This window comes from Catharus ustulatus, chromosome 2, assembly GCF_009819885.2.
Source record: "Catharus ustulatus isolate bCatUst1 chromosome 2, bCatUst1.pri.v2, whole genome shotgun sequence".
NCBI lineage: Eukaryota > Metazoa > Chordata > Aves > Passeriformes > Turdidae > Catharus > Catharus ustulatus.
In genome coordinates, this window is record NC_046222.1 from 31,579,932 (window position 1) to 31,607,830 (window position 27,899).

At 48.2% G+C, this 27,899-nt stretch overlaps 2 protein-coding genes across 12 annotated transcripts in view; one reads left to right on the forward strand and one right to left on the reverse strand.

The window, feature by feature from the left end:
- Positions 1–458: 458 nt before the first annotated feature.
- On the reverse strand, positions 459–19,653 carry MFAP5 (microfibril associated protein 5). Of its 4 annotated transcripts, none has more exons than XM_033052407.1 (10): positions 19,501–19,653; positions 10,730–11,560; positions 10,279–10,341; positions 7,547–7,594; positions 5,565–5,591; positions 3,959–3,994; positions 3,155–3,190; positions 2,346–2,433; positions 1,382–1,455; positions 459–798 (listed from the first exon to the last, which is right to left on the reverse strand). In XM_033052407.1, exons 2-10 carry the CDS (start codon positions 10,947–10,949, stop codon positions 680–682), a joined length of 711 nt encoding a protein of 236 aa, XP_032908298.1. In that variant the 5' UTR covers positions 10,950–11,560; positions 19,501–19,653; the 3' UTR covers positions 459–679. The 4 variants fall into 4 exon arrangements, with proteins under 4 accessions (XP_032908298.1, XP_032908302.1, XP_032908301.1 ...); XM_033052411.1 differs by having other exon boundaries at positions 10,730–10,871; positions 19,132–19,653; XM_033052410.2 differs by lacking the exon at positions 19,501–19,653 and having other exon boundaries at positions 10,730–10,871; positions 10,990–15,957.
- A 5,732-nt stretch (positions 19,654–25,385) lies between these two features.
- The window catches only part of RIMKLB (ribosomal modification protein rimK like family member B), a 53,609-nt gene continuing 51,095 nt past the window's right edge, over positions 25,386–27,899 (forward strand). For 6 of the 8 annotated variants that reach the window (XR_006162925.1, XR_006162926.1, XR_006162924.1 and 3 more), the window contains exons 1-2: positions 25,387–25,538; positions 26,756–27,256. The gene's annotated coding sequence lies outside the window, so the exon portion shown is untranslated. Of the gene's footprint in view, positions 25,539–25,666; positions 25,746–26,755; positions 27,257–27,899 lie in introns of those variants that run through there. The other 2 variants (XM_033086769.2, XM_033086745.2) reach the window with 2 other exon arrangements.

Below are 27,899 nucleotides of genomic sequence, written 5' to 3' on the forward strand. Positions count from 1 at the left end.
GGAGAATGTGCTATCACACAACAAACTCAATGGCTCGGGAAAAGCTCAGGCAAACACATATGAGCTCATGCTGATGTTAGGCAAGAAATCTAGGACTGGAGTCCTAGGGCATGAAGGTGAGATGAGATGCTGCTTAGGGCATTGGTACCATTGGGGAGGACTTCATCTTGTCCCTGTTTCTGTTTCTCTTCAGGGGCAAAGTAAGAGAAGGTGCAGCACATTTATAAGGACCTCTGGGAAATGAGCAGCTCACAGCTTGCCAGGCAGAGTGTGAGAGAAAAGAGAGGAGAATCCCATATCCTCAGCAATAGATTATAAGGATGACAGCAGCTACCATGACAGACTAGCAGAGAGGGTACAGTAATTTCACGACTGTAAGGCGCACCGGACTATAAGGCGCACCCCCAGGAGTCGGCAAAATTTGCAACTTTGTAGATCAGATAAGGCACACCGGACTATAAGGCGCACTTCCGGGTTCGGGGGAAAATTTTAGTCAAAAGGGTGCGCCTTATAGTTGTGAAATTACTGTACTTGTGCACTGCAGCACCTGAAGAAGAGGATGTAGAAGGCATAGAAGCAAGGAAATGATGGGGGAACCACAAACAAGAAACACTTGTCTTGGACTGTAGGTAGTGGATGATGACTTCTCTCTTCCTTTTCCTCTCCTACTGCTGGCAGCTCACAGAGCATCAGGCCTGCGCTGCTGCTCCAGGAGCTGCCTGCAAGGGAGAGGCAGGGGTTGCCTGGATCGGCGGAGACGTCGAGGAGGAAGGCCAGCCAGCTGGCGACAGATCTCATCTGAAGACAAACAGACACACACAGATTGACAGATAATCAAAGCTTCCTTCAAATTCTTCACCAGCAGAATAATTAGAGGTACATCCTTTACTGCATCTACAGAAACTGTTGAAACTGCTCAATCCTCATACACACGAGGCAAGCAAAGCAAGTCCTTAGGCTTTTTTGAATTTCCTTCTGGCTTTACGCATGCACATTACATATTAAAACCACTTGTATTTTGCTGCAACAAAGATTGCATAAAAAATCTTGTCTGGATCCTGCTTCTATTAATGAACAGAAACACTGAGATTTACTCTTTAACCTCAAAGAGTACAACTTTGAGTAAGGGTGTATCTGGGACTACTAGACCACGATCAAGATGGAGAAATAGAGAGCTATCACATTTCTTAGTAGTATAGTATCTACTTCCATTTTTTAAATCATGGCATGTATGTTATGCCCAAGATTGCATTGCATTAGAACTCCTTCCAAGTCCAGGGAAGCTACTGCATGTGGATCAGGGTCTAAGCCAACTAGTTAGCTTTGAGACTCTATCAGATGGCTGCAGCTATCCTTCTGGGCTACCAGTGATACCACTCACCTTGCATGACCTCATTCTCCTTGCAGACAATGCGAGTGCACACCTCCTTGTTTATTATGTACATGCGGCGCACGCTGTGGGATCACCAGGATCAGCAGCAGAAGGCACAGACACACAAAGAAGCAAAAAGGGATTCAGGGAATAAACATATATATTCACTAATGAGCAGGCAAATCCCAATTTTTTTGATTTCTTAGCCTAGAATAAGGCTGCTCAATAGCAAAGCAATCTTTGTAAAGGCTTTGAGAAATCTTAGAATCATTGAAAGGCTTGGGTCAGAAGGGATCTTGAAGATCACCTAGTTCCAAACTCACTTCCATAGGCAGGAATGTCACCCAATGGATCAGGTGGCTCAACCTTGCCTTGAACACTCCCAAAGATGGGGCATTGACAACTTCCCTGAGCAATATGTGCCAGTGCCTCACCACTCTCTGAGTAAAGAATTTCTTCCTGACATCAAATTTAAATCTCACTTATTTAAGTTGAAAACTGTTCCCCCTTGTCTTATCACTATTTGCCCATAAATAACGTTACATAATGTAAAATGTAAAACGTTGCTCTCCCTCTGTTTTACAAGCCCCCTTTAGGAACTGGAGGCTGCAATGAGTTTTCCCTGGAGCCTTCTCTTCTCAAAGATGAATAATCCCAGCTCTCTCAGCCTTTCTTTGTAGGAGAGGTGCTCCATATGTCTGATCATTTTCATGGCCCTATTAATGACCAAATACCTTAAATATGGTTTGCAATATAGGGCACATTACAGCTCCCTAGTGTTGTACAGTGCACGGACTGTCATCATTGTGTTGTTTTAAATAATCACCCTAAAAGGACACTCTGAGGACAGGACTCATCTCAGCAATGGGTTCCCAGAGAAAACCTCCAGTCTTCAAAGGGAACAATTGCTGAACAGGACATACCTTTTCTGGACAGTTTTTAGTGATTTTCTTAGGGACTGCTGGTTTCTTACCTTGTAACACAGAGGTAGCTGATACACTGCTTTACTGGCTTGTGAACAGAGTACAGGCGCGTGCAAGGGAACTTTTCCTCACGACAGTCTGAGAACACACACAAAAACACGGAGGTGCAATCCAGCATCATGGCCAGGTGCACTCATTCAGGCACAGAAATAAGTTAATCACTAGGTACAGTTCTCCAGGCTTCTAGGGTTGGATCCCAGCCTCTTTGTTGCTCTCATGTGAGAGATGGGGTTGGTTTAGAGAAGGGAAAAATAGTGCAGACATTTCTGATCCCCTTGATTTGCAAGACAAAAGGAAGGGAAAGTTGAGTGAAACGCAAACCAAGCCCGCGGGACACCCAGAATACAGGAGGCACATGTTGTAAAGGGAACAGACACATATAAACAAAATGTAAATTTTAGTTGCATATTTAAGATATGTATTTCTCATAGATGTGCAATTTTCACATTTCAAGACATAAATCTAGTTCCTTTCTTTTCTGGACAATCAACCCTGTAACTAACTACAATGGATATTCTTGCATGTGGTTCTGAAATGCCAGGTTTGGCCACTGACACTGACACAGTATTGATCCACGGTATCTGGTCTGCTGATGTGCCAGTTCCTTTCTTCCCAGGCAGGCCATTAGAAGAAGGCTTCACTTTCCACTACCATCATTCTCAAGTGCTTATAACTCAAGGAACAATTTAAAGCAATTTTCCAGGACACAGTTCTGTACCCAAAGAACCTCTCTGGAGAGTCAACAGGGTGGGTGAAAGTGGGTTTGGGAGGGGGCATATGCAGCAAACTTAAAACAAACCTGATGAAGCTGTTGATGTTTCGCTGTCAGCCTGAACTGGAAGACAGAGGGCAGCAAAGTTAGTTACCATAATTCTTTCCTAGAAATCAGCTTAATCAAAACAAAAATTGGGAAAACTCTTGCAAGAGCCTTCCACTGTAACTTCTAACGTGGAAAAAGATTTCACTGTTACTGACATGAAACCATAAGGTACAAATCCAGTGTGAGCCTAGTGTCAACTATGCATTTAACAACGCCAAAAATTTGCCTAAGCTTTCCCATAAAGCATTACCACTACTGTTCAAAACTACCCTGTAGGGACATTCTGACTTAGAAGGTCAGGTAAATTTCTTTAGCTGCTGTAATTACCCTTTATTGAGTCAAGAGGTGAAGGAGTTTATGACTGCCCTTCATAAGGAACAGTGACACACACCTTTTAGAGACAGTATGCCAACACCACTGGTTCTTTAATGTCCATGACAGCGGGTCGAAAAGAGATTGGTTTGTTGTTACCTCTGATAAAGCAACCCATCAGAAACAGCAAACTGGTACATTTTATAGTTTACCCAGTAATGAACTGGAAAGGAATTCAGAAAACTGACTTCCATGTGCACGTTCTTATGAGCAATTACAAAGGACTTCTGCTCAGCTGCCATAGTGTTAGCCAGAAGCATAGACAAAACACGTGTGTTCAAGAGAATGAATCTTTTGGATGTGGGGCTTAGCAGCAGTCAGAAAAGGCAGGATTCAAGGTGTGCAAGGGACTGTGTGAGGAGAAGGAAGGAGGGTCCACAACATGTGGCTGTCAACTCAGAATAAACTCACCAGGAGGAAGAAGCCCAGGTGGTGTGACAGCTGCACCTGGAAAAAGAGATGGACTGAAAGATCTTAATTTGAGCTTCCAGTCTTTCCTCCTGCCACTGTTCGGCTGATGGCTTACCAGCCCTGACTAGTAGTCATCTCACATCTAGTTCATAGACAATGCTGATTGTGGTGTTGTTTTTATCTGATTTGTCAGAGTGACTGCAGGCTTTCCCTGCAAATATGTTGGGTGTGCTAGAGCTGATAGGATGCTGCAGAGGAAAGATGGATCCCAATGTCCTTTGTGAAGAGTTTTTCTTGATCCCTCACTAGTAAGCATTTTGAAGCCCAAGCTTGCTGTAAAGGCTTTACTTTTAGTCTTTTTACCTTTAGATGTAGGTCAGTCACCACCAATTTGGTGGACGCTAAATCCTATCTACCCTCCTACAGATGTCAGGCCTCACACACTGAACACAGTTGCTTTCACCTCCCCTTCGTACGATCACGAAGATCATACATCTTGTAGATACAATATTGTGCTTCCACTTTAATCTTCCAGTGCTGTCTCAGGGCAGTCTGACCCACAACAAATACTGCAGCCAGTTGATGAGCAGAGTCAGGGCAGGGGACAAACTGTGGAGCTGATGTTCTAGAGAACAACACACCACTCTCAGATGAGCTCCCATACAGTCAGAGCACACTCCCCAGAAACAGCCATGCACAGCTGCCTCTCTCTGAGCCACAGCATCAACCACATGTGTTCTCCCTCTCCCTGCCCTACCTGGTCTTCACCACCTCAGAGGGATGTGTTTGAGAGACTGCTCCAGCAGAGAGAGAAACCATGAAACCATCCCCAAGGCCAGTGGTGACAGATGGTTGGAAAAAGTGGGAAGGCTCCTTCTTGAGCTTCTCTTCCTCCACTGCCCATTGTTGTAACTGCCTACACTCCCATCAGCTCTGTGCTCCTCTCCTGAGGCCATCTCCACTCTCTAAGGACATGCACTGTGTGCTCTGTGTGTTTATCTTCCAAGACCTCCATCCACCCTTCCTTTCCCAGACATTTTGCTGCTCTGCTGTGACATAGCTGCAGGCACTGTGGGCCAGACAGTACCAAAATAACAGAATTTCCACTTCCCATCTCCAACAATGCTCAGGGTTTGCTTTGCTACTTTCAGGGTTTTTTTTTGGCACCTCTGTCTCCCGAGAACTGAAGCACATCTGCTACCTGTCAGCAGACACGCACACACAACCCATGCCCCAGTTTGTACCTGTCCAATTTCTCACCCTCATCATTCAGTCTCTTCATTCCTGCTACCTTCTCTGGAAGCCAAGGATGTGTGAGCTTTGAATTTCATAGCTTTGTGCAGTGGAAACATTTTCAGGGAGCCCTGGTACATTAAGTGAGATTGGCATTTCCTTGGAGAATAGACCATTAAGTCACCCTAAATTCATCTCCCTGCATGGAGCACAGAAAGGACTCCCAGACAGCCATCAGTGCTGGAAGAACTCTGCTGTGCATCAAAAGTGGGACAAGGAGTTTCTGGGCATAATGGGTCATTCTGCATCTGTGTAGGCAGGAGTGGTGGAAAGGGGAAAAGAAGCATGAAGATACCAAGAGATTGGAGCTTACCAGAGCTGCTGTCAGGGGTAACTCCACCTGGAAAAGAGAATGTCCTTGAAAAAGCTTGTCTTTACTTTATGGTCCCTTACACAGCCAGCCAGAGCCAGCTTGAATTACCTCTCCTGCCATCATAGGATCATGAGACAAATACATAATAAAACACAGTATCCCCAACTCACCCATATCCATTCCCCTCTCTGGTGACTGGCCTGGGACTGGATTTCTTTGTGCACATGTTGTATCAACCCTCAGAATTTTGGATGCATATTTTGACTTCTCAGATATGGCCACTGTTGGCATCTTGATGGGAAAGAAAGACTTCTGAAATTATGGTTCTGAGGGCTCTTGCAGTACTAGGACAGACAGTTGAGGCACCCATGGCAGAGAAGGAGGGAGGCAATTCCAAAACCTAGCCTTGGCTGTAGAAATTAATCAGTGGATGAGTTTCTTTGAAAAGCAACTGATGGCAAAGCTGAGGTAGTGGTGGAGAGGTAAAGCATGACAGAAAGGATGCTTGGAGGACATGTTTTGGGCTGGCTTCTGAATAGTTTTCTGGGAAACCCCAGATACTACACATCACAGGATCATAACTGGGAGATGCCTGCAGGCTTAGCCAGGGGCTTCAGGTTTGAAGAAAAGGCAAGCCCTTGTGGTCCTTTTGGGTGCTGAAGCATGATGTAAATGTACAGTAATTTCATGATTACAAGCCACACCGTTTTGACTAAAATTTTGCTCCCGCCCCAGAAATGTAGCTTACACTCAGGGGCGGCTAATATGTGAAAAATTTTCTGAAATTTCCAACCCTGGAAGTGCCAGCCAGGGTGCTGAGCTGAGCACCCGCCAGTAAAACCCGGCTTTATGTGATTGTTACAAATTGGTTACTCTGTTTTGTGGCGGGTGGAGCCAGGCTCTGGGCCGGCAGTGCGGGGGAGGAGGGGGGGAAGGCAGGGGAGCTCCCTCCTTCAGGCAGCGCAGCCTGGGGGAGAGATGGGGGGCTCCGTGCTGCCATCCCCGCGGCCCGGGGGGAAGGTGGGAGGCTCCCATCCTCGCCTGTCGCCGCTGCCGCAGGAGCAGGCAGGCTCCCATCCCCGCCTGCCACGGGAGTAGAGATGCTCCTTCCCCTCCTGCCGCTGCTGCCGTGGGTGCCAGCGGGCTCCTTCCCCTCCTGCTACCACGGGGCAGCACCGGGCTGGGGCGAGCAAGCCCAGCGGCAGCCAGCCCCAAGCGGCCCTGCTGAACGGCAGCGCCGAGCTGGGCCACCTGGCCCCGTTGGCAGCCCTGAATGGGCTGAGCCCTCACAGCCCGAGCCGAGCCAGCAAACCCCGCCATCCCGCGATTCTGTTACTACTTGGCAACTTTGTTGCACGCAGGTCCTCGCTGTGAACGACAGAGAAGCTTATAATTGGGTGCCGCTTGTGTATGAACAAAGAACAAAATGTGGCTGACGCCTGGAGATGCGGCTTATAGTCAGTGCGGCTTGTAATTGTGAAATTACTGTACATTCATTTTACCTTACCATGTGGCAAAACTGGATTAAGGTCCAGAGGGATAAAGCAATTCACTCCCAAAAATACAGCCAGTAAGAAGATCAGTCAATATCCTTTCCCAACGGCCTCACTATTACAGCACCATGCCACTTGTGCACCATTTTCCCTAGGATTTTTCTGAGTAGCAGTAGAGCTCCCCAAGTATCTCATGGTTAAAGACTTATCAGGTTTTGTAGATCTCCCACAACCCTCAACTTTGAACATAGTTTTGTACCCTTCAGCTAAGTGTTCAGGACTCCTGCACTAGAGAATTATTTGTAAAGAGCATGTAGCACTTAGCAGGTTGTCTTGGAGAGCTAGTTTTATCTTCACTGAAAGGTAAGCTGACAATGTCAGAGGCAAGGAAACAAAGAACAGTATTTTCAGATAAACAGGCTGTAACTCCACAGGACAAGTGGGTCACATGAACAATCTTCAGCACATTAGCATTCCTGTAATACTTACCTGTTGCACTTTCTGGTTCTTGCCCATTGACCATCCATGGAAACCAGTCTGCAAGAGGAGAAAAGAGGGGCGTGAAGAAAGACAGATTTTTATAGTCTGCAGGCTTTGTGAAATTTTAATGTTTATCTATCCAGGCGACACCACTGCCCTCTGCTGAAGGGAGAAATGCTCTCGACTCAGCCTCAACCTCCACTGCTGGCTGCATTTGCTGTTTAAAGGCTGGTGGAAACAGCAGGTCCTGATTCTACCCCTGCTGCTTCCACCAGGGTCAATGGCTAGGCAGAGAGACAAGTCAGTAAATCTCTCCAGATCTGCTACCACACTTTACCCTTCTGAAACCTCTTTTGATGCATTCTGGGGAAAAAAAGTAAAAAAATAAATTCCATGTAACCTCCCTGCTCTGGAGGCTGAACAAAATCCCTATGTCTATTTTATAAAAGAGGAAACTGAATCATGGAAATTATTCACTTGGGGGCACGGATTGAGTCATTGCTACAGTAAAAAGCAGACTGCAAGTTTTGTAGCTCCTTAGGCAAATCATCCAGCCTGGGTATGGAGCACAGAGCAGATAATCTTTCTCCTCTCACACTGGGGAACTGGAGAAGAGGAATGATGAAGACATGCTACATGGTGTGCATGCTACATGGCAGAAATTGAAGCTGGGCTAGACTGTTTGTTTGTTCTAATACAAAGGGTGACAGAGCAGCTTCCTTACAGCAGCCAGGAATAGGAAAATATTTCCTGCTAGCCACAGACGAGGGAAACGTCTGCATAACTGGGGTGGGATGAAGGAAGGAGTTGGCAGGAAAAAGCCAGTGATCTGGGGCACTGCAGGAATGTGTGCATGACCAGCCCAAAAATCAGTACATCCCACTATGTCCTGTGACCTCAGCCTGCAGCTTTCTGCTCTTAGAGGGAGCGCTGTGCGGGTAAAAACTATCAGGTCTGGAGTTATTGTCATAGCTCTTCCACATTCCAAGGGTAGTTACTTGCAGGCCACAGAGGGTCTCTTGGGACCCCTACATAATCCTGCTCTACAGCATTACAAGAGTTGCTGGACCCTGATGTTCTGGTCCCCTCCCAGCTGCCAACAAGGGCTCAGCTGCTGGCGATTAACCCAGAGAGAGCCAGACATGTATAATAACTTAAGTGCACAATTAAATGCAGCCCTAAACTTCCTCTGTTCTTGCCAATCTCTTAATTGAAACAAGTAGAGAAGAAAATGGTGTTGAGCATTTTCTCATTTGTTCCTGATGCAAAAAGAAGGATGCAAATCCTGAAACCATTGAAGAAGTGTTGGATTTGAAGAAACATGTAGAAAAGACAGGGAGGCTCCTCCCTTCTTGCTAACATTGAAAAGTCAGCTATTACGAATTTTGTTTGCCCTTAGGGGTTGAATAGAAAACCAGTCCAATTCTAAAACAAAAGGACATAAGTGAAGTGAAATCTATGCATAGGAGGTGAGGACACAAAAAGGGTGATTTGTTTATCCCACCTTCAATCACTTCAATTTATATTTACTACGGCACCAAATAAATAAACCTTTTAAACAACTGGACTTTCTTATCCAAGCTACAGTAAATTTATCCTTGAGGTCTCGAACTGCAACTCTAACTTACCAAATCTGTAGCTTACCCAAAATCAAAAGAAGCAATGAGAGACCAGCTGGTGATTCCTGTTATTTTCCAAGTTAAAACAAACAAACCCAAAGAGAAGTATTAAAACAAATTTCTCAAAAGTAAGAAATATTCGTTTCAGGCCTCCTTCATGCACAATAAAAACCACAGCCTTTTTTTTGTTCCTCTTTTAAATTGTAGTCCACCCATAAGCTCATCTCTTGGATGCCTCACCTCCCTGCTTCACAGTAATAAACATGACATTTATTGTGCACCTTTAAAGGAAAAAGTGCTCTTTGGAGCAGAATCAGGTTTCAGCATGAGTGGAAGATCAAGGAGGGTATTGGAATAATCTGGTTTGATTGTGATAGGTAGTCATCTCTCTCCTACATACAGTATTTCCTGGATGAACCTTTGTCCATTCACTGTCTATCCTGGGTCTCTGACCATAATGTCTGATGCTGCCCTCTTGCTTCGTTCTTTTTTGTTGTGGTGGTGCTTTTTAAAAAAAACCCAAATTTGATCTGAATTTTTGCCAAAGTATCTCCCAGCAAACAAAGTAATGGAGACACAAAACAGAGTAACAACAACCACCACCACCAAAAGCAGAAAGCAGAGGTGAGGTTTCTCAGAACAGCTGTACAAATACTACAAAACTTCCCGGCAGCTGAGTGGCTTGGAATGAGGTCATTCCAGCGGGAGCTGCTAGTGACAGCAAATGTGTCACAACTATGACAGATCAAATTTTGCAGAGCACTAGGAAATGCCCTGTAGATCATGCATACACAGGTGGTTCAGTAGTAAGCACAAAGCACACCTAGCCCTCTTTCTCAGCCTGATCTGGATGTTTTGCTTACTATAAAAAACCTGCAGTAGAAGCTCCGTCTCTTGTGACTCCCCATACTTACTGGAGTGTTACATATGGGAAGTTGTCTCCAGTTTCTAATTTTTTCCTTACAGTCCTATATCCACCTTGCCTTTCCTGTTCCATCCTTCCCGCTTCCCCCTCTGCATAGTTCTGTCTTTGTCCTTAGGTCATTGCACATTATTCTGTGTAGGAAAATCCCAAGGGGCCCAGATGGGGAAGAAATCCTTTCCCTAGGCATAAGGACTCACCAGCTGGGGACAAGAAGAGTGTTAAGACACAAAACAGTATACAGGTTCCAGAGGTCTTCATCCCTGTGGAGTGGAGAGCAGAGGAAAGCTAAGGCAGGAACTGATATACCCTCTCCTACACCTCTGAGACTTTGCTTGTTGTACCCATTTTCCTCTCAAGACCATTTGGTCTTCCCAGCCTCCCTTCTGTCTCCCTCCTCACGTGGCCAGTTTTCCAGGTATTTCTGAAACATTCTAGACTGAGCTTATAACACCATGTGCGCTGTTCCTCTTTCCATCTCCTTTCTCCAGTCCCCATCTCTTTTCCCATTTTGATGGCTAAGCCCTGCTCCACACACACACCCTCAGCATGCAACGAGAAGTTTTCCCCACGTTCTCTCCCTCCATTCTCTTTTACTTTTCGGTTATTTCGAGGAGAGCTGAAAGAAAAGACAGGGTCCCCTTCACTTACTGCAGCCCTCAGCTTCCACTCCCTTCAGCAGCGGACGCTCTGTTTTTCCCCTTCGGCGCCCCCCCACTTTGGCTATTGGGTAAATCACATGCAGCCACACCCAGAACACGTTCTCCTTTTGGTTGTCTTCAAAATACAATTTCTGGGAAAAGAGAAAAAAAAGAAAAAGAAAAAAACCCAAGAAGCCAGCGAGATGGAGGGATATGGTATCATCATGCATGTGGAATGAGGGGGGGAGAGCGAGGAGCAACAGCCCACACCCTCATTCCAGAGTTTATTGTCCTCCGAAGGGGCTCCTCCCATTCCCCCAGGATGGCCCAGCACCAGCGATGGATTCTTGGGTCGGCGCTGCACGCTGGTGTCCCGTTTCGTCCTGCCCTTCCATGCAGCCCGGCTTCTCCTCAGCTGCCTCTAGCCACGTTTCCCGACTCAGCTGCTGCCTGTCTCCCCCCAGTGCTTGGCTCCTCTCCCGTTTCCCTGGCTGCCCTGTGCCCCCCGCCAGTGCTTGGCTCCTCTCCCGTTTCCCTGGCTGCCGCATCCCGTTCTCCCGCGGGACGCTGCCGGGCGCTGCCCGCGGCGCTGCGCCCGGGGGGACCGAGCGGGGCCGGGACACAGGGGGGCAGACGGGCTGGCAGGAGGACATCGGGGGACAGCGACAGCGGTGACATCACCCCGCTGCCCCGCTGGCGCTTCCCGGCGGGATGGAGGGGCTGGGATCCCGCTGGGCCAGGCTCATGGCGGGCAGGGAGCACAAGGAACGGGAACAGGTACCGGCCACGGGGCCCGGACTGCAGCGCCGCCGCCGTTCTGGCCTGAGAAAGGCAGGGAACACTGAAAAAAATAATTAAAAAAATTAAAAAGCAGGAAAATGAGAGAACCACAAACAGAAGGAAGACGAGGAACGAGACCTGACCTTCACCGCCATCCTTCTGACTCCCCTGTGCCTCGACGGAGGTGCAAGCCCCACAAATCCCAGTGGAATAGCCACTTTTTCCTAACTCGTCCTCCAACAGCCACTGGATCCGACCCCCTCCTCCTGCTTTCACTGACTTCTTTTCCCTTTACTGCTTCTGTAACAACTCTGCTGGGTTTGAGGAGGCATTGGATGACCCTCAAGATATAATCTCAGTCCTGGAGCCAAGGAGAAAGCTAGGAAATTACCCCAGCTCCCTACCTCATACAGCAATGAAAGACGGAAACCTTCTAAGGGAAAGCTGTGTCCCCTAAGGCTCATCCTGGTAGCTCGGTAACCCTAATTTGTTCTCAGCTAATTGCAAACTGAAAATAAAATCCTCTAATGCTTTATACACAGTTACTAAAGAAAATGCTCGCTGTCCTCCCTGCCACATGAGATGTTGCTCACACATGACATAACTGAAGCCAACACTCTTACCTGAGAGTGGCTGAACATCAGTTGTGGCAGTACTCAAGAGGAAAAAAAATGTTCCTTCTTATTTGTCATCCTCCCAAGACTCCTGGAGGATGCACCAGTGGTGGACCACACCAGAAGAGGTGCAGGGGAAAGCTAAGCATTTCCCTGATCATTGGGGCAGCCCTCTGAACCCAAACACCATTCCTCTGTTTCACTGGAGCAAGACACAACTTTCAGGGACCAGCTAAAACTGAATTCATTGGAAATGCTCAAGAGGTCATTAAACAACCAAAAGGATGTGACAGAAGTGATAAACACACATGAGTTTGAGGAATCTTCTCAGATCCTTGGCTTTTTCTGGAAATCCACATAGCAGTATGTCTGGAAAATTTACCACACACCTTGGTTTGGCTTTTGTTTTTCTCTGTGCCTGTGTGTTGTCATTTGTTACTGCTTAACAGGCTAACAAAAACATCCTGAAGACCATGTGAGTTTTGAACACATTTATTTGGAAATTTTCATTGATGCCAAATGTTTTCGTCTACCCATGTGTTGATGTACCACCATCTCCCACAGAGCACAGGATCCACAGCCAGAACTGTGAGGTTTCTGCTGATTGCTTTTGAGCTTTAAATTTTTCTTTCAAACTGGAAGACATTCTCCCTCAGCTACTTGGTGCGGGTAGATGCCTTGTGCCAGCAGAACCCCTCAGTTTGGAGAACTTGGTGCGGATGGGGGCGATGTTGCTGGTGATGGAAGTGCTGGCTGGGAAGCTGTTCAGTATTTCACATACCAGACAAGCCGCAGAGAAATAGCTGGTGTCCTGCTGCTCTTGCTCGCGGTGGACACCGGAGGGAGCCGCAGCACACCAGCGAGCGAACGCCCCTTTTTTCTCTTGCAGTCCAAGCACATACTCCAAGAGCTGTGGCTCTGGATCTGCAGGCCTTCATCGGGTATAAAGCATCTCCTCTTAGCTCTCCTGTTTTTCTGCCTACTGGATTAGCAACTGTTTAACCTGTTTTTTGTGATAGAAAATAATCTTGATTTCCTCCCCCCCTCCTTGGCTCATATTGACAAAGATTGCTGGATGCCCTTCATGGCTGGGAGAGATGAATCCTTCAGCACGTTCCCTTCTCACTCATGCTGCTGTTTCCTGCTTTGCATACTGCTGTCCTCCATCACAGGGTATCCTGAGGGACATCTACAGCTGATGACTCAAAGTAAAGCACTCTTCTAAAAGTTCAGGTATCAGTGCCACAGTATGGTGTGAAGAACTGTGCCACAGTAAATGGCATGAGTGACTCATAAAGGAAACACTTCCATACTTATATTCCCTCAAGTGCTGACCCAAGTGCCTGTAGGTGTTTACCTAAGATCAGATGCAGCTAAAGTGATTCAGCAAAAATTTATCTTCCTTTCCAGTTGGTACTGATCCCATTATGTTATCTGGGATGCTGTAGTGATTGTAGCATATTTTGGATGAGATACAAAATCAGCCTTCCTGGAAATTAAAATCTCCTGGTGCGTTTCACCCTGTAGACTACTGCATCTAAACATACAGTTAAGTGATCCTGGGGCATGCTATTTGTGAAAGTCTTGGAGAACTTTACCTCTCCTCTTTGTTTTCCTGGGCTTCACATATCCTTATGGTAACAGGGCATTAAGTTACATCCGAGCGATAAGAAATTAATGAACTGCTGTGAGATCTGTGAATGCATCATGTCAATAGTGCAGCTCTAGTAGTCATGTGAATTGGGGCTGAAAGGAATTTTCTTAGGACCCCTCTGCTAATGGGCTCCTTTAATACCTGAGGTCTGACACCATCCTGCAGTTGCTCCACTGGTGTTGCTGAGGTCATCAGTGGGAATGGGCACGAGGTAATGGCCAGATCCATGTGTCCCCAGTTTTGGGAGCTTCACATCTTCATCACACTGTAGAAGAGCGAACACTGCCTAGTACACAATTAGTCTCTTTACTCATAGTCGTGTTTTCTGTTGTCTCATCTACAAAAATAAGGAATTCTTCACCCTTTAATTTCCAAATCAACAAGGCAGTGCTTAGAGGGCAGGCAGCCTTGCAGTCACAAAATACACTAAGGTAGTCCATGCTCTAATCAATACTGACTCAGCTCCTTCAAATCAGTTCAGCATTGTGAAGAACTGAGCACAAGAAGTGGAAATTAGTGAGTTCTTTGCACTTTGGTTGGTGATTTGGTTGTGTGATTCAGGCTTCTCATGGTCAAGGTGGTTATGGTGAGTTGTCAGGACCTTCCTTCTTCACTGGTTGTGCTTTGGGGTTTCCTTCTCTGTTCTTTTTGTAGTTCTTACTATCACAAACATCCTTCCTTTCTGATCCTTTGTACTGCCTCTGGGCCGATTCTTCCTGGCTATTTCACCTGCTCCTCCATTCTCTCCTTTCTCCAAGGAGCTGAGATCAAATAGGGCTTTTCTCAGGGAACTTTTCCCAAAATTGTTCTCTCAGGGGATGCATAACACTTTAAGCTTAACAAACATATAAATTCTTCCGGCAGGTTCAGTTATGTGTGTCCATACAGACTCTGGAGCATATAGAAACACCACATTTAATTCAACTGGTACAATTTTATATACAGATGAGGCTGCAGACACAAGTAAAACACCAGCAAGGACATGATGGATTCCCTCTCCCCTTCTCCCATCTCTTCTGAACATCTCAAACCCCGGAGCAAAGCCAGCAGGATTAATCCTCCTGTTGCAGCACAGCAATTGTGCCCTGCAGCAGTAACCAGAGCTGGCTGAAGAAGTCACTGCTGGGAAGTAGAGCTATGTCATACATAGACACAGGGAAGTTCACAGAGCTGCTCCAGCACAGATCAAGTCACAGGTGAGCTTTCCAAACAAATACAATATCTGTCTTACTTAAATTCCAGCCTCTTATACCATTTTATTGTCTCCATGGTGGAACAGGTTTTAGTGGTTCTGTCTACCCTAAGAGTCTGAAGCCAGCAAAATTATATTAATTATATTTAAAAATAGGATATCCTGTGAGCTTTTAAACATCATTGGTGAAGGGGGAAAAGGTGGCAACTTCAAAAGCCACTTGCATTAAATTCTGTAATGTTTATGAAAAATCTGTTGTCAAAGTCTTTTTTTAAACTGGCCAAATCCAAAATATTTGAACTGTTTAAATCCTTCTCTGTATCAGCATTGACAGCACTCACCTTGCTTCTGAGAGGATTTAAGAAAGAAATCAAGTTGCACTGAGTAGAAGAAATGCAAATGTTGTTATATGTTAGCAGACAGTTTGATGAGGGTTTAAGGTTGTGGGGAAATTAGGAAGCACCACTTTTGGGTTTGCATCCTTCCATTACCTATACCTTCACAGGGACTGTAAAGTCTGACTTTAATATTCCTTTATGTTCCATTCTACAGCTGACATGATGGGAATCTGAACAAAGATTTCGGGCATTACTGCAACCACATTGATATAAATCACTGTGTTTCCCGTAGTACTGCTGACTTCAACCAGATCACCTGAATTTTCTTGTGACCTTCCTCAGGTGTAGTCACTATTCTAACTCAATGGCAGGCTGAAACCAAGGCAAGCAATGTTAATGAAAATCTGTCCTAATGTGAAATGTGTACATGTAAAGGGTCTGCACTGCTTTAGCTCACCTCAGCTGTAAAGAGATGAAAAGAGCAACAAATATAAACCATTCTGTATTGACATTAACAGCATCTGCACAAGATGCCTGTAAAAGGGCAACACTGGTAGCTGAAAAATCTAATTTAATCTAATCTATTCTAATAATTTCTTGCCTCCGTCCATCAATGCAGCTGCCACGACATGTGTCTTTTTATGAAGAAATTATTTTTATCTACATATATGCATCTTTTTATGAAAAAATACCAAACCTTCAACTATTTACCCATTATGTTATTTTTATTAGAATAAAAAAACCCTGGAATTTTATTTTCATGAAGCTGTATAGAATACTTGTATTCAAATCAAAGCCCACTGTGTTTGTTTGTTAAAATATAAAGGTTATTTCACCATATCAATCTAACCTCTTTAGCAAGGCTCCTCTGGCTATTTATTGTATATTCCTTGAGTTTTCTTGACATGCCTGCCATCTCAGGTTTCTCTACAATTTCATTCTTGTGGTTTTTATGCTATGTTTTCTTTTTCCCGCATCTAATCTTCACACACCCCAAATTCCTTCCTTCCTTCCTTCCTTCCTTCCTTCCTTCCTTCCTTCCTTCCTTCCTTCCTTCCTTCCTTCCTTCCTTCCTTCCTTCCTTCCTTCCTTCCTTCCTTCCTTCCTTCCTTCCTTCCTTCCTTCCTTCCTTCCTTCCTTCCTTCCTTCCTTCCTTCCTTCCTTCCTTCCTTCCTTCCTTCCTTCCTTCCTTCCTTCCTTCCTTCCTTCCTTCCTTCCTTCCTTCCTTCCTTCCTTCCTTCCTTCCTTCCTTCCTTCCTTCCTTCCTTCCTTCCTTCCTTCCTTCCTTCCTTCCTTCCTTCCTTCCTTCCTTCCTTCCTTCCTTCCTTCCTTCCTTCCTTCCTTCCTTCCTTCCTTCCTTCCTTCCTTCCTTCCTTCCTTCCTTCCTTCCTTCCTTCCTTCCTTCCTTCCTTCCTTCCTTCCTTCCTTCCTTCCTTCCTTCCTTCCTTCCTTCCTTCCTTCCTTCCTTCCTTCCTTCCTCTTCTCCTTTGTCTTCTTTTTCCCTCCACCCCAGTGCTGTCTCCTGTTTTTCTATCTGACCAAACTTTTCTGACTCCTTGGTTTCCTTTCAGTTGCCCTCATTGGAATGTTGGCAGAAACATATTTTTCTTTGAAAACAAAGAGACTAAATAAGTAAATGAATAAATAAAATAGCTGGAAGCAGATGGGAGGTCTCAGTTCCAGAAGGGTCTGTATTCTGGGAGCTTTTCTCACTTCCTAGCAGAGGAGGAGATAGTTGCACTCCCTGCCCACCCACCCTCAGCCTCACAGGGAGCCAGGCTTTCCCCTCCCCTGGCGTGAGGACCTTGCTGGAAGTGATGGATTGCACTGCAGCGAGGGCTGGGAAGCACTGCAGGGAGAGGAGGGGGAGGGATGAGGAAGGAGAGAGGGAGGGAAGGAGGGAGGAGCCACGCTGCCAGCGTCAGGCTAGGAGGGATGTAGCGGGGCTGATGAGGAGAGAGGAAGGGGGGATTGGAAAACGAGGATGGGGAGGGCATGGCTGGGAGAGCGTGTATTTCTGCAGGCAGCACGGCTCCGATCAGACTAGTGAGCCCAGGAATGATGGAGGCAGCAGGCAGTGGGGGCAAGGCTGGCACTGGGCAGCAGAGGAGACGGGCGGGGAAAATGGAAACGACATAGGGAAAGGGAGGAGGAGAGAAAGTCGGAGCTAGAGAAAATAAGGCTTTGGCTGTACAGCAATGACAAAAGGACACAACTCTGGCAATCTGGATTTCTTTGGAGCTGTAACAGAGGAGGCAGTGTTGATGCAGAAACACTCAAAGGTCAAACAAAGCGTGCTGCAAACTGCACTGAAATGGGCTTTCACTGCACTCCGAGGGGTGGTAACAGGATGACCTCAGGGCAGTAGCGAGGCACCTCTGTGCGGCCGGAGCTGCTGGTGATGGAGCTTGCAGCGTCTGGTTGCAGCAGCTTCATTGCCCCGTGGACTTTGGCAAGGGGGATGCGTCCTTTTGCCTGGGCACTGTGAGGAATGCAGATGACCTCCTCCCCACTGAACCAATTGCAGTGCTGCTGAAACATCAGTTGTCATTGTTGCCTTTCACGCTTCTCTTCTCTCCCTCTTTTTTTAAAATATACATTTCTCCATCTGTTCCTCATTCATTGCCCAGATTTTTCCTCCATCTCTCCGTTTCCAGCGTTACCTTCACCCTTTCCTCTCCCTGTCCCCTGCCCACTCTCAGGCGCAGGGCTGGGAAGGGGCTCGGCAGGAGCCGGGGCCGCGGGGCTGGGGAGGATGGCGAGCGGGCCGGGCGTGCTGGCAGCCATGCGAGCAGCCCGCAGGACGCTGTCCCGCCCCTACAACTTCGCGGAGAGACCCTCCCCCCTCCCGCCATCCACTCATCCCCCTCTGGCTACAGCTGGCTCTCCGCCCCCCATCGCAGTGCACCAGCTGCGGTTTCCAGCTACGCTGACCTAGTTTTGGCCTCCCTGCGAGGCACCTCTGTCCCCCTCCTCCCTTAGCACCTGGCGCAGGAGAAGGGAAGGGGAGGGGTCCCCTGGCACGGCAGGGAGCCTCCCGAGCACTGCTCCCATCATGGCGCCGGACCCTGCGAGGGGAGACCAGAATTGGAGATGCAGGCGCCCGCCCCCTGATCAGCTCCATCGGCTCAGGCAAGCGGAGCTGGGTGTGTTGGCACCCTTGCTAGCTCCGAGAGGGGGCATCAGTTAGATGAAGAATAATGAAGAAACTGCTCCCCACGAATGAGAGAAAAAAGCCCAGATTGTCAGCACTCATCAGCTCCGGTGACAGAACTGCCGGACACAAGAGGAAAACACTAACATGACTGGGATAAACTCGAGAACATTTAACCTGCTGCCTAAAGCTCTTTAGCTGGAGGGGCAGATGTTTATCAGACTTAATGCAGCAAAGTGCCTGCGAGATACAGCTACCCTGTGGTTGCATCAGATCCTTCCCAACAGGCACTGAAATCCAAAGTCATCACTGCAACAGCATTCATCAAAAGACAATGGAGAAGGAGACAGAAAAGGGCAAAACAGGAGTCAAAAAGAGGTAAAGGACCAGGAAACAAAGGCAGGCAGGAACTTTCTCAAGATGGTAAAGGAAAAATGAAGACTGAGAAAAACAGCTGGAGAAGGGGCCAGGCAGACGACAAGGACTGGGAGAAGAGAGATACAGACAAAGTGTTTTCTTTCAAATGAGTGTTTCCATCGAAAGCACATTCATCCTTCTGTCCAGCTCCTGAGTATCATTCTCTGTTTCCCTGCAGCAGAACTGCAACTCAGTTGGGAGAAATGCACTCCTGCTTTGTGGAACTGGGAGCTGCTGGTTATGTACCAGTCTTTGAAACTTACCAGCTGCTATTCATCCATCCCTTTGTTTCTGCCTGCAACTCTGCCCGCCCGGGCTTCTTTGTGTCTCTCAGTCCTCAAACTGTGCCCAGAATAAGGATAGCAGAAGCCTCTGACCTTCTCCAAAGTTACCTATTCAATGAGATGCATGCACTCCTCCCTTATGTCCCCAAACGATCGCTGTCTGTCAGGAAAGGTCTCTCAATGCCCCTGCAAGCCCTTTTCTTCTGTCAGGATTGTGCCCTGAACCTTACCCTGGTCTCAAATGCCGTGAAGAAGGGGGTTCACATTCCTTCTATTCCACTACATGCACACGCCACTGTTATTTTTGTCCCAGTATTTCCCGCAAAATAATTCTTTTCCCCCCGGTACCTTGCTGGCTCCCTTCCCACTGCCTGGCACAGGAAGCGGGCAGTCGCGCCCTCCCATTGCCAGTGCGTTCGGCACTGGCCGCCCCTCCAGCTCAGGACCACTCTCCATCGCAGCAGCGATCCGGGTCCTTGAACAGCCCTGCCCGGGCAGCATCACCCGCGCTGCTCCAGCCCCTCTGTCCCCACGCCGCTCTCCCGCCTCGGGGCGCTCCCAAGCCCGGCCCGCGCTGCCGCTGGCGGGACGGCGGCGCTGGCAGCCAGCCCGGCGGCACAGACCTGGCCATCGCCGCCGGCTGCCACGGGCTGGGCTGGGCTCGGCTCCTCGGCACCGCCACCGCTGCCCGCAGCGCCCCGCCCGCCCGCACACGGGCAAGGAGGATGCGAATGCGCGCTCGGGTGCGGGTGGGCAGCGGAGGCGAGCCTGGGGCTGGACTCTCCCTTGCCGGAACCGCAGACTCCCCGAGCCCCTGCCCGAGCCCTCCGCTGCCGCTCGGTGTGCCCGTGCCGGCAGCAGCGGCGGGCGGTCCCCACCGGGCCGTCCCCACGCGAACGGGGGGCAGAGGAGCAGCTCGGCACTCGGTGCGACGCACAGCAGGGCATGGAGCAGTCCGTGGGGAGCAGGGCCGCCCCTGGCAGGAGAAACCCGTGTGTGTAGGGCAAGGCACCGTGTTTATTCAGAGACATGGGCGGGTTCGGTGTCATGAAGCACATGGAGCTAGGCACACGGGCGACAAACCCAGCTGCAAGCTGGGGTGTCACATTCTGGAGGGAATGGTGTGGGATTGAGTCACTGAAACCTGGAACTTTCTGCAGGCCCCCTTAGCTGGAAGTCCTTTGTGTTAGCAGTAGTTTCTCCATTTACTTACACTGGTTAATTCAGAACAGGAATTAGTGTAACAGCAGAACCAATGAGAAGCTGGGGTTGTATGAAATTAAAGATGATTTTGCACCATTTGGCATAGTCCTCATTTTACATGGTATGAAACAAGAATGATACGGCCATTTTCCTGTTGAAACACAGGCCAGAAATTGTTTCCCTTCATTGGACCATCTGTGTTCATATGTGAACCCAAGCGTTCATGTGTGAATACAGGCATTTACCTTGCTCCATACATAATTTTTATTTTTTTTATTTTTTTTTTTACTATTCAGGCATCCAAGCGGGAAGCAGAAACATCGCTATGAGATTCAACTGACCAAATGTGTAGCTACTGAAGACACAGGGGAGCACGCAGTCAGCACACAGGAAAACGAGTATAATTAATTAGGCTTAGCAACATTTGCAGGCTGGACTTTCCATCATTGTTCCATCACAAGGTCATACACCCAACCAGAGAGAGTATATGAAACTTTATAATGTGAATAATGGGATAATATCCTGCAGGCTTTGGCTTCAGGACTCAACAGCTGGTTTGCAGTTGTAGTGAACTCAGTGACAAAAGATGTTTCATGGAATCAACCGTGAAATCAGATTTTGCATACATTAAGGCTTTGGACCAGTCCTTACATTATGCATTACAGAGTGCATGGGAAAAATCTCAAAAGAAAGGTGCCAGGACTTGTTAGTGTTCAGAGGCATCCATTCCTTGTTGATACTACAATTATAATTCTTCCCTAAAGGGTGAAGCTTGGGATTCTGGACCACTGACACTGAGGGCACTGTCCAATATCATTCTTGTGTAAGAATTTTGTCCTGAGAATAGATTTATGGATAACAGGAGAGACCTTGTCTTCACAGGGAAAAAAAAAAAAATAAAGTCTTGCCCAATTCTTGGGAACGATAACATCTACATGCAACTCAGTTGCAGTGACAACTCTCTAAAAAAAAGAACTCAAAAGCTTCTGCAGCAGTAGGCACATCCTAGGTGAGCACATCCTAAGTAAAAAATTCACCATTTCTTCTGTACTACCTTTCCAAGAAAGGGCAAAGGACTCTCATGACTCTTTTCAAACTCACTTAAGTTTCTAGATGATGGGATATTGTTCTAGAGATATATGGTATCCAACCTGTGACAAAGTTCAACGTATTACAATTCCAGCAGCTCAACAAACAGTAATAACAGGATACAAGGCTACATATTGCATGAGAGACAGCTACAAAGGTAAGTGGTAGTTTGTGGAATAAATTGTTACTGATAATAATAAGACCCAGCTGAAGTATCCCAAATGGTTTGAGATCAAATATCTTACTGTTACCATGAGTGTTTTTCCTGTACTTGTAGAATGACTTCCTCTCAGATGTCTTATAACCAAACATGTATTTCTATGGCCAAAAATCTACATTCCTGAATTCCCCAGCTGTGCGATTCTCCTCTTTCCACAGACTGCTAACTGTGTTTAAGCAGCAGAGGCACCTGCCTTACCACTTGGCTGCTTATTGAAATATAGGAGAAAAAAATTCTGCTATTACTGTAGTTATCTAAATCCTAATGCAGATATTTTTCTTTCCTCTTTGCTTTATGCTGTCTTAAAACCAGTGTGCATGGATCCAGAAGAATTCTTACTCTGAAATACATGTGCATGCTGGGCAACGTGAAGTTGTTGCACAATCTTCAGCAGAGCAGGGATACCACAGTAGCTCTTTGTTAGCAAATTCTCTGTGTAAACAAACCCCGTGCACCTCACAGCCTGAAATTACAACTTTTGAAAGTGTGAACTTCATGCACATGAGAACTCTGTTCTAGAAGACTTCAGAGTGTAGTAATTCTATCAAAGTAAGTAATGTTTTGCTACCATTGAAACAACAAAAATGCTGTCTAGCATTTTGGTGTTCTTTATCTGTATATATTATCTATTACTAGTTTACCTTGCTGGTACTTGCCTATGCTACGATTGCCTCCTGTTCTCAAGTTGTACTTTCAAGGTGGCTTTTAATGGAGCGATAGTGTATTTTTTTCTTACAGTGTTGTACAGAGTCAGAAGGAGGGGAACCTGGAATTTGGAAGTGGTCTTTGACTTGCAGCCATGAGAAACCAGAAGTCTTGGCAAGCAGCTGAAGCAGACAGAACATTGGATGATGTCTGGTAAATAGGGATTTTGGCCTCTGACATAATCTGTAAGGTACCCTTGCCTCATACTCATTAAGCAAACAGTTTTCAGAAGAGCTGCCTGAATCACATGTGAGGTTTGGGGAGCAGGACACAGATGGTTGCAGAACAAAATGAACAAACTGTCCTTCAGGTGAAAGAACTAAGATGGATAGGACAGAACTGCCACATGCTGAAGAGGTGGAAGAAAGCAGGTTGAATGGGAACATTTCTGGTAGAATGGGTGTTTGGGAAAGACCAGTGGCTGTATCCCATATTTGCAAAGCTGGGAGTGCAACACTGGTCATTGAGGAACACATGCTGCTCCCCCGGTGTGCAGTGTGTGTGTGGTGTCTAGAGGTTCTGAAAGTTGGGTGAAGGAGAAATTCACAGGAATTATAGAGCTGATACAATACAGTGAATGAAAAGGGTGTGGTACTGAGGAAACTGAGTAGGTGTCCCACAGAAACTGATCAACAAGGTGTGCCAGTTGATTAAGGGGATGTGTCATATTTGTTTGCTGCCAGTAGTTACTAGTTTAGAGAAGTGACAGCAGCAAGTAATGGTACAGCCCTGGCTGCATGCTGAGTATGTCATGCACATGATGGTGTATGATGCGTGGCATGTAGGACATGTCAGTGTCTTGCTTTGAAAGACAGGTGTCTGCTAAGGAAGTCAGGAGCCCTTTTTGAAATGGAAAATGCAAACCCTCTCCCTCTAAATTATTATAATTTTGAAATTAAGGAGCTCTCAGGCAAAGATGTGGGATAACAGTTCTTTTACTGGGAAAATTAAAATGCAAATACAGTAAAACAAAAAAACCCAAAACACTGACAGAGTTAGAAGACAACCTGACACCCTGCCACTCAGAGTTGGTAGCAGGCTGATTAAACGGTGGCTGCAGTCCTCCTGGAGTGACAGAGGTGACTGTGTTGAAGCAACAATCCTAGAGAAGGGTGCAGTTTCCTCTGAAGGTCAAGTGGTGATGAAGATGGGCCTGGTCCTCTTATAGGAACCTACTGGAAAAAATGCTGCCTGTGGTGTTCCAAATTGAGATTATATCCAGGTAGAAATGCTTGGCTCCTCCCTGTGGGTAGGGCATCTCACAATGGGATGATGTAATTTAATCAGTCATGCAGTGGGACTCAATGGCCCATTATCAGACTATATCTTCCGGGAGGAAGGATGGGTGTGGAAAAGATAAAGAACACTCCCCCACCTCTTTTTCAACAGATGGCCCATTAACAGAAGATATCCCCTTGGCGATAAGGATCACTGCCCCACCTGGTTTCAACAGATTGTGATAGAATACATACTTTTGGGCAACCCAAGACACACAGGACTTAAGGCGAGAGTACATAGGTTTAAGCTATGCTAGGGGAGGTTTAGGCTAGACATTAGAAAGAATTTCTTCTCTTGAAAGCATGATTAGATATTGGCAAGAGCTGCCTAGGCAGGTAGTGGAGTCACTGTTCCTGGAGGTGTTTAAGGAAAAACTGTATGTGGCACTCAGTGCCATGACCTATTGACATGGTGGTGTTCAGTCACAGGTTGGACTTGGTGATTCAGAGGTCTTTCCCAAATAAATTGATTCTGTGGTTCTGTCACACCTTTACCTATCACATGAAGTACAAGGGTTCTGGCTTTGCACACCACATGCCAGCAGCAGCAGCGACAAGCACAACAGGTGGTGGATGTTTTGCTGCATTGCCAAACAGCACAGCTGCCTAGGCTGTGCTGGGGCCGATCACCTGTGGCAGTGGCCTGGTGTCAGCATCCTGGAGTGGGCAGTCAGGGAGGGAGGGTGGGGCTGCAGGAAAAGCTGGTTGGCACAGCAGGGCCTGGGCTGGGGTCTGCCAAGGCAGTAGGGGTTGGACCAAAGCCCGGTCTGGGGCGGGGGGAGAAGGGCAGGAGTGGGTGTGAGGAAGAGCATGAGGAAGAGCTTTGTCAGCAGGTCGTGGGATGTGATCCTGCCCCTCTACTTGGCCTTAGTGAGGCTGCATCTGGAGTGCAGCGTCCAGCCTGGGTTCCTCAGCAAGGAGACACATGAAGCTCCTGGAGCAGGTATGGGGGACGAACAAGAATGACTGGGGGACTGGAGCAGCTCTCTTGCAAGGAAAGGCTGGGAGAGTGGGGCCTGCTCAGCCTCGAGAAGGGCAAGGGAACCTTAGCAACATCTATAAGCACTGAAAGGAGGGATGCCAAGAGGCTCTGCTTGATGGTGCCAAACATTAGGACACGAGGCAATGGGTAGAAACTGAAGCTCTGGAAGCTCCACCTGAATATTAGGAAGAACTTTTTTGCTGTGCAGGTGGCCCAGCATTAGAACTGATTGCTCAGGAAGGTTGTGGAGTCTCCCTCACTGGAGATATTTGAGAACTGACTGGATACCATCCTGCACCATGCGCTCTGGGATGGCTGGCCGGAGCAGGCAGGTTGGCCCAGCGACCACTGTGGTCTCTTCCAACCTGACCCGTTCTGTGGGAGGCCTCAGCCGTTAAGACAGGAGCGGCCTAAGCCCCGCGGCTGGTGCCGCCGCTCACGAGTAGCAGTTCGGTCCGGTCCGGTTCGGCCCCGTCCAGTCCGGTTCGTCTCGGTCCGGTCCGAGGCATCCCGGCGCCGCCGCCCTCGCGCTGCCCCGCGCCCGCCCCGCGCGTGCCGAGCCCGGCCCGGCCGTTACGGCAGCGCCGCCGCTGCGCTGTGAGGCGGCGGGAGCGAGCGCGGGAGGCGGCGGCGGGCGGGGGGCTCGGTGCAGGGAACAGCCGCGGCCTCCTCGCCTCAGCCGCGGGGAGGAGGGACACCGAGGAGGGGGGAAGGCGGGGTGGTGGTGGGGGGGACGAGCTGAGCGTCGCGTCGCTCGCTTCCCTCTAGGAGCGCGCCGCCGGCGGGGAGGAAGGGGCGCGTCTCCCCGGAGCCTTCGTCGCCCCGCGCCCTCTCTTCCCAGGCCCGGTGCCGGAGGGGGTGGGGGTGGGCGCCCCGCGGGTCCCCTCAGGCTCGGCGGTGCCCGGGGCGGGTGAGATGTCGGGCTGAGCGGGCGCGAGCCCGCGGGGGTGGGGTCCGCCGTGCCCGGGGAGGGGGCGGGCGGGGGGGTGGTTGGGACCGTCCCCTCACAGCCGTCCCGCCCCGCCGCGCTGCGCCCATGGTGATTGTGCTGCATCCCCCGCGCGCGGAGCGGGGCGAGCTGCCCGCGCCTCCCCGCCGCGCCCGCCGGGGCGCCCAGGTGGGTGGCGGAGGGGGAGCGGCGGCGGCGGCCGCTCGGTGTGCGAGGGGAGAGGGGCGGGAGGGGCGGGGGGGCTGCGCCCCGGCCCGGGACCCGCGGTCCGCGGGCGGGTCGGTCGCGCTGCGAGCGCGGGGCGGGAGCCGCCGCCCTGCGGGATCGCTCGGCGGCCGCGTCCCCGCACGGGTCCTTGGGGGTCGGCGGTGGCTGTGGGGGCTGATCTTCATGTGATGGAGCCGGGGGGCTGTGTGGCTGCCGTTGGGTCTGGCAGCAAGATCTTCCCAACTAGGTTTCCTCTCCCCTTTTGTTTTCCGGTGTTTAAAAATGAGCTGGTGGCACATCGGTGACTTTACTGCCTGGGATCTTACCAGGGGCTCCGTTTTCCAAGCGTGCCACTGTTAATTTTGGATTGATTCCGTCCTTGAAGCCAGCATCCTCTAGACATGTTATTTTGGTTTTGGTTTGTTTTTTTTTTTTTTTTTTTTTTGGTCACCGTTTATAAACCGCTGTTTATTTTCTGTGGCAGAGTGGGTTCTAATGCATGGGAATACATGTTCCTAATGCATAGGAATACACGCTTCTGAGCTGAAACGTACTTTTCTCCAGTCTCATCTGCACCCTAAAGGTTATTCTGGGGGAAAGGTTTAAAGGCTTAAAGGCTCACAAATAAATAGGAATAGTTTTCGTACGTTTAGAAACTTAATTTCCTTCTATGTTCCTGTGTAGGTACGGATTTATCTATCTATTGAACGCGTATTCTTAAGTAAAAGAACAAATTGCTTAGCCTTGTGGGTTTTTCCCCCTTAAAATTGGTTTCTGTGATAGTATATTCGTGTAAAATACTTAAAAGTTGCACATTCCCCTAATTATGTTCGCGTCGTCATTTTCTTTTGACTTTGCTTACTGTTTTGAATAGCACCTTTTTCTTCCTTTGGGATTTAGTTTATCTTTATTTCATATCTTTGTATGTTTATGTCTAATAGGGATGTTTCTTTTTTCTTTTTCATTCCTAGGTGTTGGTGACTTCAGTCATTTAGAGGTTTAGTTCTGAGGAAGTAGAGACACAAGGATTGAGTTTTTTTACAAAGAAAGCTACAGCTCTTCACCAGTACTCTTTTTACTCCTTCCCATCCTTCCCTGCTCGTTAGGGGAGAACAATTTGGGAATTATTTTAAACATTCATTTACTCCCCCTTCCCTCTCTCCGAAATCTACCCTGGTCCCAGAGGCATCCGCTAGACAGTGCCTGACAGGACCAGGAGAACATTATCATTGCTTGCTTGCTTTGGGAGTTTCAGGAGTACCCTTCCCTCCTTTGGGGTGTAGTGTAGGGAGGCATCCAGAAGACTTCCGTGCCACCCTATTTGGTTAGTAGAGGATCCAGGAAAAGGGGTACCTAGCAAGACACGTGACCTCCTTAAGGGAGCCAGAACTGAAGGAGCACTTGGCACGCTGAAGGAAACACCCATCTTTAGTGTCTTTTTCGTCTTCCACTCCTTCCTCACCAAATTTCTGGTAAGTCTCTTCAGCCCATTCATTCACGCAGTGCATGTTTCCCTTCCCCCACTCCAGGCGCTGGGAGAGGCATGCACAGAAGCTGTGGGGTGGGGGAAGGGAGGAGGGAAAACTGGCTGTGTACACACGGATCGGGGAGGAGAAGGGGGTATTGTACCACACTGCGGGGGAACCTGGCACAGGTGGAAAAGCAGCTGATGTGGGAGCAAATGGTGTGTTTTATTTGCACGGGCGTGTGTGTGTGCACACAGGGACAGTGTAGGGGCGTGAAAAAGGTGAGAGCCTGTTGTTGGAAAAAATACCAAGCCCGAAGTAGAAGGATGGCTGATGCTGACCAGTATTGGGCTCATGTTGTGGGGAGGAAAGAGAATGGATTATTCTGTGGTGATCAGGAAGTGGGGTGTGTGAAGGAGGAATCTTGCCTTCTACTTGCAAGCATGAACACAGAGGAGGAAAGATGGGGGGTGTGGATGTCCGCCTTTCAGGGGCAGCGGTGCATGGGAGGATTGCTACTAGCATCTTGAACATCACTCAGTGCAAAGGTGGAGACAAGGAGATGAAAGCCATCATGGGGAGTGCAGTTGCCCGTCTGCAGGGGTGGGAATGAATGGGAACAATTAATGTATTCCCATATCCTTTGGCT

What these genes read in the sequence shown, in the direction of transcription:
- MFAP5 (XM_033052407.1), bottom strand. Translation starts at nt 10,949, where the DNA reads ATGCATGATGATACCATATCCCTCCATCTCGCTGGCTTCTTGGGTTTT. An exon ending in ACCTGGGCTTCTTCCTCCTG is followed by an intron (nt 3,191 to 3,958) that starts GTGAGTTTATTC and finishes TCTGTCTTCCAG; the next exon opens with TTCAGGCTGACAGCGAAACA. An exon ending in GGAGAATGAGGTCATGCAAG is followed by an intron (nt 799 to 1,381) that starts GTGAGTGGTATC and finishes GTTTGTCTTCAG; the next exon opens with ATGAGATCTGTCGCCAGCTG.